General features: G+C 43.2%; 1 protein-coding gene across 1 annotated transcript in view; it reads left to right on the top strand.

Moving 5' to 3' along the window:
* Positions 1 to 18,817, top strand: part of EPHA4 (EPH receptor A4) — a 104,692-nt gene extending 85,875 nt beyond the window's left edge. Inside the window, exons 10-18 of the mRNA XM_074547038.1 lie at positions 70 to 183; positions 365 to 550; positions 4,407 to 4,468; positions 4,991 to 5,200; positions 7,705 to 7,854; positions 10,192 to 10,385; positions 13,010 to 13,165; positions 13,450 to 14,324; positions 16,527 to 18,817. Coding sequence (XP_074403139.1) covers positions 70 to 183; positions 365 to 550; positions 4,407 to 4,468; positions 4,991 to 5,200; positions 7,705 to 7,854; positions 10,192 to 10,385; positions 13,010 to 13,165; positions 13,450 to 13,564 — 1,187 coding nt within the window. The 3' untranslated portion in view covers positions 13,565 to 14,324; positions 16,527 to 18,817. The remainder of the gene's footprint in view (positions 1 to 69; positions 184 to 364; positions 551 to 4,406; positions 4,469 to 4,990; positions 5,201 to 7,704; positions 7,855 to 10,191; positions 10,386 to 13,009; positions 13,166 to 13,449; positions 14,325 to 16,526) is intronic.
* The last annotated feature ends 511 nt before the right edge of the window (positions 18,818 to 19,328 follow it).

The following is a 19,328-nucleotide window of genomic DNA, read 5'->3' as shown; positions in this document are numbered from 1 at the left end:
AGTCTCATATGTTCTGTGTTCAGCAGCATGTAGATCAGTGACTTCAAATAAAACATTTCTGCCTTGCAGGTGTTAGAACATATGTGGATCCTTTTACATATGAGGATCCAAACCAAGCTGTGAGGGAATTTGCCAAAGAAATTGATGCCTCCTGCATAAAGATTGAAAAAGTTATTGGTGTGGGTAAGTGCCAGAACTTTTGCATTTTTTGCCCGTAAATACACTTTTAAATTTGCTTTTAGGGAATGTGTGATCCTATGATTTTTGTATGACAGTTCTCCCAAATGTACTGACATAACAGTTTGACAACACAAGTGCATGCTTCAGGCTCCTGACCATGGATTCTTGTGCCTTTTTCTTCAAGGGGAGTTTGGTGAAGTGTGCAGTGGACGTCTCAAAGTGCCAGGAAAAAGAGAGATCTGTGTTGCTATCAAGACTCTAAAGGCTGGTTACACTGATAAACAAAGGAGAGACTTTCTGAGTGAGGCCAGTATCATGGGACAATTTGACCACCCCAATATCATCCACTTGGAAGGTGTAGTTACTAAATGTAAGTAGGTCATTTTCATGACAAGTCCAATTTAGAAGTCACTGAGAAATTAAGTCTGTATGGTGTGTGCTGGCTTTTTTTTTTTCCTTCTTACCCTCTTTCCTGTAAAATGACAGATGGAACAGATCCACTGATAGCTAATAGGAGGAAATCAGTGCAGGACAAGTCATTAATCTTGTTGTCAGCTATAAATGGGTTTACGGTTTCAACTGATATTCTATCTGTAGGCAGCTTGTACAAGATTTTGTACAGGGAATTAATACTGCAGGGGTTGGCTTTTTTTTATCCCTTCTTGCTATGCCAAGCAGGCATCTTTCACATCTTTGCTAGACTGAGATGATTGTTACAGGATAGGCAAAAGCAGATGGTGAGCGAAGAATTCAAAATGATGAGGGAAAAATACCAAAACAAAACTACACAGTCATATGTTTGAAGTACAAAGCACAGATGTAAGGAGCAAGCCTTTGAAACGAAGCAAGCTATTTTAGTGTGAAACTTGCTTATTTGTTTTCTCTGATTTACAGGTGTGCTAATTTCACTCTGCAGAATTTACCTGGATGATTTTTTGTTTGCTTTGTTTGGGGTTTTTTAAGCCTGACTGTGCTTTAGAGAGTGACAGTGCTGGCTGGGTGGTGTCTGTAGGCTAGGGCTACAAATGCAGCTGTGGGACACCAGTGCTTGGGTGTGAGCTGACAAGGTGCCACTGCCATGGTGCCGGTATTATCTGTGCCCAGCTGCCCTGGGTAGCATGGTGGCAAAGCCTGGCTCTCATTGCTAATCCTAAAATACTCTTTGGGTCTTGGGGCTCATGCTCAGGGTGGCACAGAAAGCAGGCAGTGATCTTGTGAGCTGCTGTCAGAGAGGACTTTGTGAAGCTCACCTTCTGCAGCCTGAGGAATATGAATGCAGGGTATTAACAGTGGAAGCAATTAAAATTTGAGATGGATGAAAAGTTAAAAAGTAAAATATCACTAGAAGAACAAAGTACCTCTCATAAAAGGTTATCAAAACCATCAGTTCCACTGTAAAACTCTGTCCCTCTTGAATGTCAGTGAGAGCTGATACTTATTCTGCCACTTTTGTTTCTGGAAATCTTACCCCTGCTCATTTGTGTTGCTGTCTCCTGGCCTGCCTTCTCTCAACAGTAGAAAATGGCTCATACAGTGTGTGGCAGTTTGCTTTTACAGGCAAAGAGCAGTTTGGACTAATTTTGGCCATCCTTTACTGAGAGCCTCGCTCAAAACTAAAATTAACATACCCTCCTCTGTTTAAATTTGGAAGGTCTGAGTGTCTCTCTCTGTGATTGTTACAGCAAAGGGAATGTGATCAGACCACAGTGTTTGCCTCAGACAGTGATTCTTTTAGCACCTCAGTAAAAGAAAGACAACAGGGGAATCTTTGTGTTGCAATCCCACTGGAAGCCCCTGAGCTGCTGCAGCTCCAGCACTTATAAATGGCCGTAGGCATTTGCATAATGCAGTTGTCAGTGAATTAAAATGATTGGGAATTTTCACCCAGGGAGGAGGTGGCGGGGTGACCTGGCAGTGCCCCGTTCCTGGCTCCCAGTAAGTGATGCTCCTGCAGCAACACGGCTCCGTTACTGCCAGCTGCACTCCTGGGGAAACAGGGCCACTTAAGAGCACATTTATCTCCATTTCTCCATAGGTTTGCTGAATGCTGTGATAAATGGATGCATTTAATAAACTGAAAATTAAAATGTGAGATAAATAGTGGTATAGATGGGGGTTGAGAGAGGCAGCAAAAAACCATGAATAAATTATTGGCTGCTAGTCAAGTACTTTAATAATTGACTCGCTGATGGTAACTTCTCCCTCGTCTCTCTATCCCCCCTCCCCTGCTAAAGAAGTGTCTGAGTAATGAAATTACATGTTAATGCACTGAAAGAGTCTTCCTTTTTTCCCTTCTACGTTGACATAGTATCTTTTGATTGAAGAAGGTTAATTAATACTCATTTAGCTCTATTTGTTCAGTGGAAGGGTGGTCGTCGCACTTGCAAAGCATAAATGAAACAATGCCATATGCAGATTTGGTTGAAGTTTTTCCTCTCTCTAGCAAAGAATGCTTTCAAAGGTGAATTAGAGGGAGGATGATGTTTAATCACATCCTTTTACTTAAGGATGTGCTCAGCCAAGGTCACTCAGCCCTTCATCCAGAGCGGTTTGCTTTATGCAATACCATTGCTTCTCTGCAACATTCAGTAATGGCATTTCCCAGGTGTGCTGGCTTGTTTGGGACCAAACCAGTAATAATTTGGATACCAGCAGGGAAGGAAAGTAAAAGGCCTGTAAAGGGTAGGTTGGAACTGGAAAGGTGAAATAAGTAATGATGAGTGAAATAAGTTGTGTACTGCACATAGATGTTGGCCTAAGTGAAATGTGGTAAAATGTTCTTACAGTCAGTCCCTATAGCATATGGTTTTCTAATTAAAAAAAGGTTACTTCAGAACCAGAAATCCCTGACAAATGAAGAGAAAAGAATCTTGGTGAAAGATGCACTGAGGTAGAAACTATTAGGGGAATGTTAAATGCTGCAACATTTCACGGTAGGGTAATTTTTAGAGATGGTTGTTCTGGAGCAGATCCTTGCTGGTGACAGAAGCAAGGAAAAATTAAGTAGTTCTGGTACCTCTCATGCCAAGATGCAGTTGAGCTATCTACAGTCTGGGTGACCTGGCCTTTGAAGCCTTCCTTCCCTATGATGTTCCCTTCTCCAGACCTGCTCCAAGAAGTAAAAGCTGAGTTTCTCTGGGACACCATCTTTTATTTAAAAAAACCCCTGTAGCTCCTGTAGGTAAAGCATAAGAGAGAGGAAGGTTTGCTATTCCAGACAGCACTGATTGTCAGGTGCTCACCTTAAAGTGCTCATCTTGGGACTGGGCTTTTACCATTCAACGTTTGATGAGTTACATCTGTACTTCTGCCATTGCTCTTTTGAGATCTTATCAGACCTATTTCTACAAATACCTGTATGTCAAATATCAGTAGGATTTAACTCCATGAAATAATTAGTGTTCCTTGCATGCACCTAAGTGTTCTCAGTTTCAGCACTGTGTGATCTTTATAAAACTCTGAAAGGCAACATCAAGCATTATTTGTTTGTTTTAGGCAGGAGAGTGCCTAGAAAGCACGCCCCTGTCAGTAACATTGCATTTCTCCTCAGGCTGCCCAGCTTGGCCCCTGTTGCAGCATGGGGAGCTGGGTGCTGCTGAGCTCTGTGCCCCCTGTGTGACACTGGGCTCTGAATCATTTTGCCCCTGGCTGACTTCAGGAGGCAAATGGCTTTGGCTCATTTATAAATAACAAGAGAAACACAGAATACAAGTTCAGGACAGTGAAGGTTGAAAGGAACAGCCTGCATTTTTCATTCTTGAATCCAGTTGTCTTGGAATACTTTGTAGCTTCTGGCAGCTTCCAACTTGCCTAAAGCATTGATCTTCCAAAAAAGACAGAAAGACCAAAGCATTCATGAATTCCATTTTCTGCTCTGCAAACAATATGTAATACTAAAGATTTTTGTCAGGTTTGGACAGACTTTTGTTTCTTAGTTCTCAATTATCAATTCACATATTCCTTAGGGAACAGGAGCCACTTTAGTTAAAGACCTTGTCAATTAATCAACCAAAGGGTTAACCTTCCAAATGGGCCCATTAAATGTTTCTGTCCTGTAATATTTCATCTCTTGCTTCCCACAGCTGAGGCATAAGCTTGGTGCATTTCAAATTAAATTAGATTGTGTAAGCCAGGTGTCTTGGCAGTAAAATCATGTGCAAGCCATTTTTATCCCATTAACATTGGTGTTCATCAAGGAATTGTGTTTTTCTTTCTGCACACTCTAGGTAAGCCAGTAATGATCATAACTGAGTACATGGAGAATGGCTCCTTGGATGCCTTCCTCAGGGTAGGTGATTTCTTCAAAAGCTAAGGAGACTTTATACTGGGAAACATATTTTTCTTTCTCTTTTTCTTTTTCTTACTGAAATTTGCACAGTTTTAAAGAAATTATGTTTGTACTTGGGAAATTCTGTTTTCTGGTGCTGCTTTTATCGAAAACCAGAATTAATTTAAAGTGGAAGAATATAAAATAAATTAATTTTTAAAATAGCAGGATTTTAAATAATCCATGTTTAATGTGAACAGTTCTGACTTGCTCCATTTTTGAAAGCATTGCAGTGATGTAGACTCATTAAAATCAGATTCATTGCAAACAGAATACTGCATCACTGAAAGCTGTGACAGAACCTCTGGGTTTTTGCTTTACTGGTGAATTATAGACCCTGGTGAGGGGAGCGAGGAAATAACATTGCATTTTATTGGAGAGAAGATGGGAATCCGCAGCTCTGCTCTTTGCCAATTTCAGCAGTGGCAATAATGTAGCTTTTAGCTTAATGCTTCATGCTTTTGCTCCTTTCCCCATATGCAGAAGAACGATGGCAGGTTCACAGTCATCCAGCTGGTGGGGATGCTGCGTGGCATTGGCTCGGGGATGAAGTACCTGTCTGACATGAGCTACGTGCACCGCGACCTCGCCGCTCGCAACATCCTGGTCAACAGCAACCTGGTCTGCAAAGTCTCTGATTTCGGCATGTCCCGCGTGCTGGAGGATGACCCTGAGGCAGCTTACACCACACGGGTAAGGAGGGAAGGAAAATGGCCATGTTGTCGTGCCTGCATGTTGGTTTTGTCTGACTGTGTGGGAGGTGTCAGTGGTTTGTTTTAAAATAGTCTCAGTCACAAGTGGAAACCTAAATCACAGCCTAAAAGTAAACATTGGCCCAGGCTCCACAGCTCCTATAAATTGATGTGCTGTAGCTGCTACAGCAGTGGCCACAGCAATATTTCTTTCTGAGGATGTGACCCATGTATTCCTCTTGTTCCTTCATCATGATGCAGCACGTGACAGGAATCTGGTGCCAGAAATTAGGGCCTAGACTTCTGCTCCTTCTGATATCTACAAACAGGGTTTCCACGTGGCTGCTCATACTCATGTTTGATACAGAAGGTGTAGACACCCCACAAAAAAATTAAAAAGATGCACCCACTTTTGCCCATCACAAAGCCAGTCATAAATTTGACCTAATTATTTGGACTGGGAAAAGTGTTAGACCTGCATTCCCATTCTTTGTTTCTTTCTCATTTTATCTATATTTCAGCATCCCACTCTTAGGTAATTTTGCTAAAGCCATTTTAATATGCTGCACAAGGAATAAGGCTAATGCAAGTATTCTGGCCACAAAACAACATCCCAGCCATTACCAGCCTTTGTACCAATACCTCTGATATCAACATGCTCCTAAAGAGAAAAATTTGGTTTATAAAGTCTCCTTTTTTAATTGCTTCTTTTCTTCGTTTTTAAATATCTGCCATTCTCCATCTGTTCTCCCTAGTGCTGAGTTTGTTTGCAGCACTCAGATCTTGCTGTTTAATCCCAACACTCATCCTTCAATGCATTCACAGCTCATTACAGGGTAGGACAGACTCCTGTAACATTAAATGCTGGCCAGCCTTGATTTCTCTCACTCATAAGGGTGGCAAGTGGAAGAAGCAGAAGCAGAGGTTTGAAAATCTGTGTTCAGGGAAATCAGAGTTTAGACAAGCACACAAGAGCAAAACAGAAATAACTGAAAAGCTTCTCTTTGAATTTAGCATGTGAAGATATGGTATTGTTGGCTCTCAGAGTAAACTAGAGAGAGTCAATGACATTTGCTTTACAGTCATTGTCTTCATTTGGTATCAGTAATGAAGGATCAGGGATATTTGGATTAACTCCACTGTGCTCAAGCAGCTAAATATAAAGAGCTTATTGACAATTTTTAGAGTGACAACCATGTATAAACAATGTCAGTGCATCTGTGTCTGAAAGGAGGAATAAAGCTTTTGCATAACCAGAGAGGCTGTGATTGAATGCAATTTTTTAAAGCAACGTTTTTAAAGAAAATGATGTGTTCTGCTCCTGTTAGTAACTCATTAAAGAGAGAGCATCTTGTAGTCACCAAGGCACATATTGCCACAACTTGACTCACAAAGGGCCTGATGCAAGGGCTGAAGCAGCCAGGGGAAGGACCCCTTTTGATTTGCCTTGGCTTGGAACCAGTCCATATTAAACACTTGAGAGATATAGTAGAACAATATACTATTAAGTATGCACACATTGCACTCGCTTATGGATAAAAGCTATCTAGGAGATGGCTGGGAAAAAAACTACCAAAATAAACTTAATCAAAGAAGCATAAAAGCAAATGAAAAAAAAAAATCCAAAAACCTTTGTTCAGCTTAAGTCATTCCCCAGATGGAACTGCAGGAAACCAAAAGCTCAATTAAAAACACCTTGCATATTAGCATAAACAAAAGGAGAAATCTCTGGCCTGGGATCACTCAGCTAAGGCAAAATCAGATAAACAGGATGGAGTGAGTTCCTTTTTAAACAGTGTAGGACCTCAGTGGCCCAAATCAAATGGCCAAGTGTTTTTATTTGTTTTAAAAAACATATTATAAGAAGAGGCAGATTTCTCCAGCAGGTATTAAAAGCAGCCTTGTACCCTGGTTTGGTGTTGAACTTGTCCTCCAGGGTCTGGGAGAGCCCAGAGGCTTGCTTGCCTTCTCACATCTCTGGTAGGAGTTGGGCTATTGCCCATGGGAAACACCACTGTATTCATAAATCTTCCCAGTTTATCCTCTCTTTATTTTACCTTTTTAAAAAGCAAAATGTTTATAATGCCATTTTTCTGAAACAGGCCAAACAGGTCAGACAAGCAAGCAAGGAAATAGTAATTAACAGCATGCACTCATTTGTTTTGTCAACTAAATCTCTAATATATACTTTGTAAAACCCCTGGCTTGTTCTCAGGCTTCAGCATAGCCCTGAGCAGAGATCTCTTGGAGGGCTGATAAAAATACATTTAACAATTTACTGGTTCTCCTCCTGGTGACTGAAGCAAGCAGATGGGCAGCATTGCCTCCTGGTTGGATCTGACAGCTTTATGGCGAGCAGGAGAGAAAGCGGCTGCATTTTTCAGAAGGGTTCTGGAGCTGTACACAAAAACCATGTGATTTTTGTACTTTGAATACACAGAACAGTGTCAGCCACACACAGCACTGCATTGGCTCACCAGCCTGTGGTTCTTTCCCTGGCGGCAGGGCGGCAAGATCCCCATCAGGTGGACAGCGCCCGAGGCCATCGCCTACCGCAAGTTCACCTCGGCCAGCGACGTCTGGAGCTACGGCATCGTCATGTGGGAGGTGATGTCCTACGGGGAGAGGCCCTACTGGGACATGTCCAACCAAGATGTGAGTGTCCTGCTGAGCTCCCCCTGCCTGTCCCTCCCCATGCCTTCATCTTGTCCTTAGAAATCTGCTATGTAGCTATAAAATGGTTAATCCAGGTTTTTAAAAGGACACCATGGTGGTAGACTCCTGTTTTCTCAGGGAACCTCTCTGGAACTAAAGTTCCTTGAGTACTTCAAACTTTATTTAAGCTCACAGAATTAGAGATTCTCAAGTTAGGGTCTATACACAAGGGCTTATTTGGTTTGGTCTTTTAAATGTAAAAAAATAGCAATTATAGAAAAATGGAGGAAAGGGAAACTAATATATGTAAACTGTCAAATCATAATACTGTCAAGAGAAGGAAGATTTGAATGTTCATATTATATCTTGATTTTACTGAATATCTTTGAGAGAAAAACAAATTTGATTTGGCTTCCTATTGGTAGTTAATTCTTGAAGCTCCACTATGCTTATAAGTCTTCCAGGGGATTTTATTTCTTGTAGGATATCTAAATCAACACATAGGAAATCCAGTTCTGATTATCAGTCAGAGCATCTTTGTGACAATGGCATAGCTGCCCCCTGAGGCCATTAAAAAGCAGCTTTTGTAAATGACCATTCTTAAATTATGCATGTCCTGTTTAACCATACCATCTGGACTACTTCAGTGTGATCCAAGAGGGACTGTGCACAATGGCTGCTGTTCCAGAAGAGTATTTAATAATAATGCTAATAAGAGCTTTTGCTAATAGAATTTTTATTAAATGGGAAAAAAAAATCCCACTGAAAATGAGGCCTAGATTATCCATAATTCTTTTCCCAGGGGATTTACAAGCAAGTAAAGGAAGAAGAAAATGGTAATCTGAATATACAGCCATGGGAGTGGTTAAAGCACTTTACAAGTCATCTGCTTTCTTCTGTAGAGCTGAACGTTTTCAAAGAGTGTCTAGATGTGGATGGCATTTAATCTAAATGGGAGATATAATTTTAATTTCCTTCTGATGTGAAATGTCTCTTCTGGCACCCAATCTTGCCTTCCTTTTGCTAACAGGAAGTCATCAAGACTTAGCAAGAAAATAAAACACCAGATGTGTCTTGGTTATATCAGGCATGTCTGCACAGCACAGTGGAGCTCCCTGCAACAAACAGCTGCTTTTATTAGAGCTGTTTATGTTAGGCTGGTGTTCCCTGAGACTGCACTGCTAGACCATGTTGAAAAGCTGGCTTGAACAAGACAGGGAGAGCCAATATTAATGTCTGTGCACACTCTTACAGAACACAGCATAGACATGCCTTTTTTCTTCCTTAATGATGGCAAGGGCAGTTCCTCTCACAACAAAGCAGGAGGGGATTTCAAATTATACTCAGTGTCTGTTGAATCAAGAGAAATCAAAAGTATCTTCATACTTCCTGGAGGAGTGAGAGCCACTTTATTTGTGGTCACTGAATCGCTGCTAATAATGCAAGCATATCGCTCACCTTGTCCTCCCAGTGGATTTTAGCCACTAATTGGACAAGTCCAGAAGGAGAGAATTTAGTGCAACTCAGTCTCTGAGCACTCCTGATCTCTAGTCTCATGGTGAGTCCTGCCAGCAGTGTCATATTGATTAATTCAGATCTGAAGGCTCCTGGGTCATGTCCCTGTCATGTCAGAATTGAGTTCTGGTTGTGTCCCATTCTCCTGAGAGAGCTAAGAAGCCATTAGAGCCTCTGGAGTGCTTTTTAGAGGGTTTGAAGTGATTTCAGTCTGAGTTTCTCTGGGTTCTGTTAAATATGAAATACCTAAGATGTGTTGGACTTTTGTAAAGCTGCATAAAAGGGTTCCCATCTCTGCATTTCTTGGCTCAGAGCATACAGCAGTGAGGGAACAGGTTCTCTGCAAGGCCTCTCTTGCTGACAGAGATGAGCTAGCCCAGGAGGACAGGGGGAGGGAGTGATCTGTTGTACCTTAAAATTTATGGGGAAAATACAGTCTCAACGTACTGCACCCGAAACTGACTGATTAATAAAGACTTGCTGTAGAGCTGTTGCTTCTCCAGCCCTCTGTCCAACGAGGCTAGTTGCTTATTTCTAACCAGGGGTCTTCTGTCATCCCTGTATCCCATGTGCTATTTTGTGACAAATTGCCCTGCTGTATCTGATGTCTTCTCTGGGTACACTTTCAGTTTTGAGTTGCTGAGGAGAAATGACAGTTCTGAGACCACCAGCTGTCTGAGTCCGAGTGCAATTTTCCACGTTGTATCGCTTAACTGGGGATTTGTCACTGTAGTCTGGACAGCCCTAGGATAAACCTACTCTGCTGGTGGACTGAGCAGGGTGTGATGTTCTCCAATGTCTCCCTGATTGTGCCGTTTGCAGGTGATCAAGGCCATCGAGGAGGGGTACCGGCTGCCCCCACCCATGGACTGCCCCATCGCGCTGCACCAGCTGATGCTGGACTGCTGGCAGAAGGAGCGCAGCGACCGGCCCAAGTTCGGCCAGATCGTCAACATGCTGGACAAGCTCATCCGCAACCCCAACAGCCTCAAGAGGACAGGCAGCGAGAGCTCCAGGTCAGCCCTGCTCTGGGACGGACCAGGGGACACAGGGGAGGTGACAGGCAGGGTGCAGGTGGCACAGATGGAGGGCAGGTGGCACACACATGGTGTGCAGGTGACATACATGGTGTGCATGTGGCACATGGGTGCAGGTGACAAGCACGGAGTGCAGGTGACAGGCAGAGTGCAGGTGACAGGCAGAGTGCAGGTGGCATGCACAGTGCAGGTGGCACACATGGAGTGCAGGTGGCACACACATGGAGTGCAGGTGGCACACACATGGAGTGCAGGTGGCACACGCAAAGTGCAGGTGGCACCCAGCTCCCAGGGCCAGCCTGCACAGCAGCCGCTGCTCTGCGTGGGTGAGCACAGGGCTCTGCTGACTCTCTGTGGCCCCCAGGGCACCCAGGCTCAGCCCTGCCAGCAGGAAAGGGGAGTGAGCAGAGCTGTGCTGGATCACACCAATGCTGAGAGAGTTCCCAGCACAGCCTTAAGCACGTCCTGACACAGGCAAGCTCTGCTGAAAAGCCGTTTGTTGCTTCTTTCCCCTTCTTCCCCCAGTGAAAGGGCTGGAGTGGGTAGGGTCACCTCAGTCAGTGCAGCTAACAGGAGTGATGTGGTTTTCTGCAGGAAAAGCACATCATCAAGTTTTATAAACCCTAAGATTTGTGTAGGATTTGCAAATGAGCGTTGCAGCATTACAGCCAACGCCTCGCGGGCATTGGGAAGGTGTGGATTAATTTTTATGTGAATTTGAATTTAATTTTGTGGAAAGCCAGTTTCATGTCTCCACCGATCCCACATTACATTTGTTTTGTTTGCTAAGCATGGTGTACCTGGTACGTGCTTGAGAAGTGCAGCAGGAAGGAAAACTCCCAGAGTTGTAGGGTGAAACCAAAATAGCTTTGTTGGGACAGATCAGCAGTTTGTGTAAGCTGGTGAAACACTGCTGAAGTAATAGGAGCTTTACTGATCTCTACCAGCTCTGGTCCATTTTTTCCAAATGTCTCTGCTTTGTCAGGTAGATTTGCTTACAGCAAATGTGGGAAAAAAGTTTAAAAGAAACAAGGAAGATAAGAGGAAAATGTTCTTTAGTAGGAGGAAGGTACAAAAATATGCATTAGACAATGCTAAATTAAGTTTCTTGAATCAGTGGGGGAGTAACAGATTCTGTCTCAGCCTCCAGCAGAACAAGATCCTTTTTTGAGCTTGTATGTCCCTTTGTGGGTCTTCCTTACAATGTATGTCACCAGAAGAGGGATCATTAACCCTGTGAGGCCACTATCACCACCTCTTCCAGATTGCCCTAATCGCACTGGGAGCCTGGCAAAAATGTATCCTGCCTCGAGGCTTAAATAATTTACGTGGTGAGAATCACAGTATGATCTGCTGTGCTACTTTGGTTGAAGAATCACAGCATGAACGCCTCCATTTTTGCTTTCTTTTCAATTTACAGGTGGTCTTTGAAAATATATAGGTTTTCCAATAGTTAATAACCTGTTCAAGGTCATTGTCTGTGTATGTAAGCTAACAGCCCATTCAAGGTCATTTCACATTCATGGCTGTTTATAATTTTTTTTTTGTCTTCAGAGTAGGAATTTCAAATATGCGTATAACATTATTAATATATGACTTTATACATAAAGCATAAATATATATAAATCGGTTATCATCATTGGTCTTGTGTTAGATAATGCAGTAAAAGAGCTGAACCAAGTATTGCCAGAGTGTACTCAATGCCTCAGGCAAGACCTAACCGTGCTTTTGCACACCTAGTCTTTGATGATGTGCATTTACAAATAAATTGCTAAATGATAATTGTTTTGATTAGATAGATAACACTAATTTATAGTGCTTTAATGAAACTGTGATTTATGATCTACATGAAATAGTAAATGCAATATTAATAAGAGAAGAAAATGTTGTAAAAATAATTATTGGCAAAAGTGTGCTAGGCAAAATGAGAAGCACATTCCACAGTGCAAACAAAGATCAAAGCTGGTGTGATTCTCGCCACTCCTGGCACGCACTCAGTCAGGAATGGATTGATTAAAGAGGGGATTAACTCCCTGCTGTCCTGAGTTTGATTGAATGCACTGAGCAGACCTGGCTAGAAACAGGAGTTATCTGAACCTGCCCAGAGTTTTGCCCTCCAAACCAGTCTGGCAGGGTGTGAGCTCCCAGTTCTTTGCACATACTTCAGCAGTGTTTCTATAGCTGCTGAGCTAAGTCTGACACATGCAGGGCTGGCAAGGTCTGGCATTGCTGCCCATGAGATACAGACCCAACAGGCCAAATGCCTTCCAGCATTGCCACCTTCTTTGTTTCATGGAGTAAAAGCATTTTCTGTGAGCTTGGTTATTTCTGAGATGGAAATCATAAGCTGTATTGTGGTTCAAATTAGATCTCAAACCAAAAATAGAAACCTCAGGTGAAATTAATTCTTAGCAAAAACTGGCCCATTCCTTTGCATCTTGTTCAGTTTAGATCTGAGTTGATGTGCAGAGTTTCTTTGGGCACAGCCTCTTGCCTTGCTTTCCCTCATCATTGAGGTTAATTGTTGCAGAGACCAAACTTGAGTTTGTGGTTTGTGATCCAGCTGACACCATTTCTCTGTCCTTTCACTGTTTGGCATCCAGACCTAGCACAGCCCTGCTGGATCCCAGCTCTCCCGAGTTCTCGGCGGTTGTTTCTGTCAGTGACTGGCTCCAAGCCATGAAAATGGAGCGATACAAGGATAACTTCACAGCTGCTGGCTATACCACCCTAGAGGCTGTGGTGCATATGAACCAGGAGTAAGTACTCAGAGATATAGCAAAAAAACTGGTAAATCTGGATTTAATCAGCCTCTCTTGCTTTGTGCTGCATATCATTACACTCATTAAAGGAATGGAATGCCTTTCATTTGGATGGAGGATAACTTTAAAATGCCTCCACAATGCCTCCACTTATTTAATTAAACATTTCTGTACATCTGCTTTTGCTAATGCTGCTTGTGGTTGACTCTTAATATTTTTCTCTACATCTCAGCATCTGATCCACCACTCTGAGCCCCTTGTTGTTCTCTTGCCTTCCACAGGGACCTGGCCAGGATCGGGATCACGGCCCTGGCGCACCAGAACAAGATCCTGAGCAGCGTCCAAGCGATGCGCACCCAAATGCAACAGATGCACGGCAGGATGGTTCCCGTCTGAGCCAGCACTGAATAAACTCAAAACTCTTGAAATTAGTTTACCTCATCCATGCACTTTAATTGAAGAACTGCACTTTTTTTACTTCGTCTCCTCGCCCGTGGAAATCACGATCTGCAGCGTTGCTTGATGTACAGATTGCGGAAGCCGAGCGTGTGTGTTGGGAGGGGGCCTCCAGAAATGACGAGCCGTCCTTTGAAACCAGACCTGGAACAAATGGTTTCTTGGAACATGCTTCTCTGTTGATCAATGATATGTAAAATACATGTATCTATATAAATATAAAGTCACATTCAAGTTTTGATGATATGTTTGCTGCCAGATACTGTGCTTAAAAACAACAGCATTACTTTCCTTCTCCCTGTGACCTGTAGGATTACAACCATAGTGTTTTATTTGTGGGTGAAACCACCGTTGTGTATCTTTCACTGGAATGAAGAATCTGCCCTAGGATATTCTTTGCAGACTTGATGCATCGCTAACACCTTGCAAAAACCTCAGTGAGAATATCATGTGGCTGATCAGTGCCTGCCAATTAGTGATCTACCCATTTATGGGCTTGAGACGTGAAGTGACCCACCTTGTGGATTACTGGGCCAAACTGGACTTCTGGGGAGGTTCTTGGCTGTTGTGCCATGCTGAAGCCTGCTATTGAAAGACTTTTGTGACCATCTTGCCAGTAGTCAGCTGTGACAATCGTGGCTGCGGAGCTTTCAGACTTCTTTTCTCTTTAAAGAAACTTACTCCCTTTGCCTCACGGAAGGTCAGTGGAAGTACTGCGTCCAACATATTCATGGTGCTTTATTTTGTAAGCTGTGCTAGGATTTCACCACTGTTGGGGAAAAATAAAAACTGCTGTGGTATGTGTTGTTTGGGGTTCCTAACTGGTTTGTAAGAATCTGTGCTGGTTTCCCAGACTAATTGCTGAGCCTTTCCCATTGTTTGCTCTATTTGATGGCAGTGAAAATTGCACTATCTCAAATTGCTCTCAAGCTGTTGCCTGGTAGGGTGTGCAGACAAGGTGTAGGAGTGTCTTGGGGCTCAGCTCAGTGCTGAAAGCTTGACCTCAATTCACACTGAGAGCCCTTATGCTGTGGTTGGAAAAGCTCAACATGAATGGATGCCACAATGTAAAGTACAAATAGTCATAAAGGCACTGAGAAGAACCAAAGACTTTTCCTACATTTTCATGAACAGCAGTAAAAGCAGTATTTGGGTTTTAGAAAGATCTGTTTCAGTTGTGGTGTCAGTGGTTTTATGGGAAAGGGAGCAGATAAAAATGGGATAGAGCATGCAGCCTTGCAGGTTTTGTGCACTTTGGGTGTCAGGCAGGGTAACAGCTCGTGCACCGTGATCCTGTTGGATCAGTTGTGGGAACCAAGCTCTGCTTTGAAAGCCAGCCCTGTAGGGTGGGTATCTGGGATTATCAGGGCAGCTGTGGGTGTGTGAGTGCCAGGTGCAGACTGCACAGCTGGGGCCTGACACCCCTCTGCAGGTATGGCCAGCAAGAGGGAGCGTGGAAAAGCTGCCCTCTGCCTCCTCCAGTGAATAGATGGGAGTTGGGTGACTGAAAGCATGCCCTGGCTTGCCAGGTGGAGGAGACTGCTATGCAATGTGGTTGTCCTCAGCAGGTCACACAGGATAAATCTTCATCCAGTAAAGCTCTGAACACACTGAGGCTTGAATTTATTTGTCATGAAGCTTTTATTACTCTTTTTGAACAGAGTATGTAAGTTAAATTCTTTAAAGTCCTTCTGAGGACCAAAGTGATGAGATGACCTTAGAAAAAAGATGAGCCACTTATTCTGTGCTGAGCAGGAGGAGGATTTTCATGACATGTCCTTTAGAACTGACATTGCATTTCAGCTGTGCCAGGCGCAATGTCAGAAAGGTGAGATTTATCGTTTAATGGCACTAAGACTGGTTCTTTAGTCTATAATATTTTGGTCCTATTCCACACCTGACAGCAAATTCAGAAATGATTTAGTGGCTTTATAGGTCAAACTTTTTTAATAATTGAGTTTTTCCTAAATCCAAAACAGTTCACTCAGTTGGACAAATCACACAGACTGTATTGTCACTCACATCACTTTTTTTGTCACTTTTAACAATAACTTGCTGATTTTAACCACTAACTCTCCCTCACTCTCAACTCTCTCAGAGAACAACTTGTTCTGAATATGAGATGCTAAATTTGGATCCTGTCAAGTCATGACAGCTCAGTATAAACTGTTCTGCAGTATTACTTATAAAAGCTTTTCCATTTCAAGAAATTTAAGATTTCTTTTAAAAAATCTATTTAAACCAGCATGTTTTAATGTCACTTTGCCAGGCAACATAAGAAGTAGTTACTCATCTTAAAGACCTGACATTTGTACTTTCAGCAGGAAAAATTCTTCTGCCTCGCAAATGCAGAGATACTTGAAGTTTCCTTGCTGTAAATCTGTTGCGTTCTATTGAGATCATCTTTTTTATCTAAAACCAAAATACACCCAATTTTCTGGCCAGTTTGTTAAATTGCTGTCTCGGAGTCTAGTAGTGGTAATTCAAAACAGTGCAATATTTTCCACACAAAATGGAAAACTGTGTCCCTATAGAATGAAAACTGTGAAGGCAGCTCAGATGCTGGGTTTTCAGCACTGCCACTGGTGGCTGTGTTTCCTGTGAGATAAAATATGGCCAAGGAGGGGCATCCACTGGAATGTGATTTTAGCTTGAAGAGAGCAGATGGAGGGAAAAAAAAGGTGGTCCATGTCAGTATAGATAGAAAGATAGACTGGTTGATTACATATCTGTATGTAAGGTATGCCATGGAAACAAGACTTTGGAATAGTGTGAGGGAAGGGAGAAGGATAGGGAAGGCAAAGGGTTCCCACCCTTTGAGCATTGCCATTTGGGCAGGTGTGGGTGTCTATCTTGGAGCATGTGGTTTAATACATTTAATTTGGGTTCTCTTTTTGTGCAGGGAAATGGATTTTGCTTTCACAGCCTCGTAGCCCGTCCTGTTGATCACATGGACCCTGGAGGAACACAGAGCAGACATGAAGCCTTCTGGACCCACAGCTGCGTCTTCCATAGCACTGATTCTGGAAAACACATGCTGAACAGTCATCACAGTCCCTGAAGAGAGTGTGACTTATACTTTCTCTTTTTTTTTTCCTGGGCCACCCACTCCGTTGTTTTTCTCCACTGAGCGATAACTGACTCGTTAAGACTCAGCACCCAGTTGTCACTTGAGGAATGTAGTGTGTCAGAGCCCTGCAGACTTCTGGATTTTGTTTTTCCTCCTCTTCTGCTTTCTCTGCTTACCTTTGGTTTTATTTATATATTTTGTTGTTGTCTCTCCTCATTCCCCTGGCTGTCACCGCTGCATCCCGGACGAATGAAGGTGACAGAGCACTACACATCTTACCATGGACGCCAGGCCAGGTGCCACAGCAAAGAACTGTGAGCTGCCTGTGTACATTGCTGAAGTGACATTTTACACTAAAGGTGCCATTGCAGTGATATAAATATATTTTTTTCCTTGAATGGATCATGGATTATTATCTCCTGCAAAAGGTGCGTACGTGTGCTTGTGTGCGTGTGTCGGCGTGCAAGTCACCTCCTGTGCAGAACTGCCTGTGAACGTGCCCCAAACACCTCTGTCCTGTGAGTCCAGGCTGGTAGCTCATGTCTGAAATGATAGCAAGAACACACACATTAAGAAAGTGTTGAAATTTCTGTATCTGTAAGTGTATTTTTTAGCTGCCACACTAACGTTGTTGAGTAGTTCAGCAGCCTGAAACGGGCAGTTTCAAGTTATTTTTGGAGTAATGGATGCAGGATTTAAAGGGTGCTAAAGGTTCTTGTTAAGTGTTGTTTATTTGTACTAGTGCCCTGCTCATGACCAAGAACAACCAGATTCTCAGTGGCAAGGTGGTGGAGGCAACACCTGCATCTCCATCCACTGGCAATCCTGAACTGAATTCTTACGTAGCCTTTTTTATCTTCAAAAATAGGATTTTAAAGACTTGTTGAATGCTAGCAAATATATGCAGTTCTTCCATTCACAGAAGCACCTTGCTCTGTGTGCAACGTAATAATCAGAACACTTCCCTGGTTCCCAGCACAGACAAGGAACAAAAATGCAACAAGACCTGTAAAGTTAACAGTTAGCAAGAGTTGTGCAGTGTGTCCTGTTCCTTGTGCAGTTGAAGGGCAGTTGAAGAGCAGCAGAAGACAGACACTCCATGGCCCAGGGAGCAGTGCTGCAGCGTGTTGGCACTGCCTAGGAGAGCTTGCAGTGTTTGGGGAACTCACCCTGGTGTGCTGAGGGGCAGCTGGAGAGGAGCTGAGCGCCTGCACCCAGGGACACAGGGCCACAGCAGTGGGCAGGGGACAGGTGGGCCAGGGGCTCTCGGGCACTTGTGGGGCAGCCTGGGCACTCAGCCCTGCCCAGAGCTGTGACCTGGTGGCCTGAGGCTGCTCCTGTTCCCTCTTTCCCCCCTCGCTGACCCTCCGTGGTAATTCCTGCTCTGGAGGAGGAGCAGCAGGGCTGGCAGGGGAGTGAGGGCAGCTGGACATGGTGGGCACCAGGATGTGCCAGCTGTGCCTGGCAGAGGTGGCCACCACAGAGAGGATGGGCCACCACAGGCTGCTCCAGACACTGCTGCCCTCGGGGACAGGCCAGCTTGTCCCCCACCACGAGTGTGTTCAATTGTCCTGCTCACACACCAATGGTTGATGTTTGTCCGGGTTTCTTGCTGTGCTAATTTTGTGATGGATCTTATGTATTAAAAATATATATGTATAAAATACAAAAAAAAAAAGCTGGTAAGTAACCAGTAAACAGGACTTAAAAAGCAGTATTTTTCTTTTATGTGACATTTTCATAACCAGAAAAAAAAATCTGAAATACTAATCAGACAAATAAAAAGAGAGTGCATTTATTTTTTTGTATCACTGCAAGTATGTTGGAATATGCAAGGACTGTGTAAATTAGAATGTATGAGGCATATTATAATTTAGTTCATACTGAAAAAATCTAACAGCATTTCTTGGTTCGTGCATTTGAACGATCTCTGGGTTAGATATATAGATTTTTCTATTTTGTTTTAATTTGTAATTTTTTTCTCCCTCCGTGAATTTTAGGTACACATAACTTATGTCATTTATTTATGGTCTTTTATACCTAGTTTGTAAAATTGTAAAATAGCAAACAATGCAAACATTTGCATTTGAAAATAATAAAGTAGTTGCTGTACAAACCTGAAATGGACTATTTTCAATTATTGCATGTTGCTTTTAATTTAGAGTTTATGCACAACAGATACAGATGGAGAATTCAGAGTAACAACCCTGTTGTTTGCCCCAGAGGGGTTTGTTCTCTTCAGAAGATTTCAGATTGCCTTGCTTCTGTCCTGAGCCGTGGTGTTTGTGATGTGGGAGGGGTGCTGCAACCAGGCTGCTTGGAAATAACATCAATGATCCTTCCTTGGAGACCACGTGCTATCCATGGGAAAAACATACAGGGCCATAATTTTTGCTATTCATGAGTGGAATTGGCTGGGGATGGTGTCCCCCCCTGCTCCCCAGCTGGACCTTGCCTAAGGTCAGGTGTCCTTGGCAGAACTCCTGCAGTTATCCCCGTGTCCTTTGGGCCAGGCTGTCGCCCCTCCTGTGCAGCCATGGCCTTGCTGCTGTTACTGCCCACACTGCTCTGCTCAGGGGCTGCCTTTGCCTGTGCCAGGGGACTTGTGTTGGACACTCAAAAATGCAGAGGAAC

The sequence above is a fragment of the Zonotrichia albicollis genome, chromosome 9, assembly GCF_047830755.1.
Source record: "Zonotrichia albicollis isolate bZonAlb1 chromosome 9, bZonAlb1.hap1, whole genome shotgun sequence".
Classification (NCBI taxonomy): domain Eukaryota; kingdom Metazoa; phylum Chordata; class Aves; order Passeriformes; family Passerellidae; genus Zonotrichia; species Zonotrichia albicollis.
The sequence above is the reverse complement of the archived record's forward strand: the minus strand, read 5'-3'. Positions and strand labels throughout refer to the sequence as shown.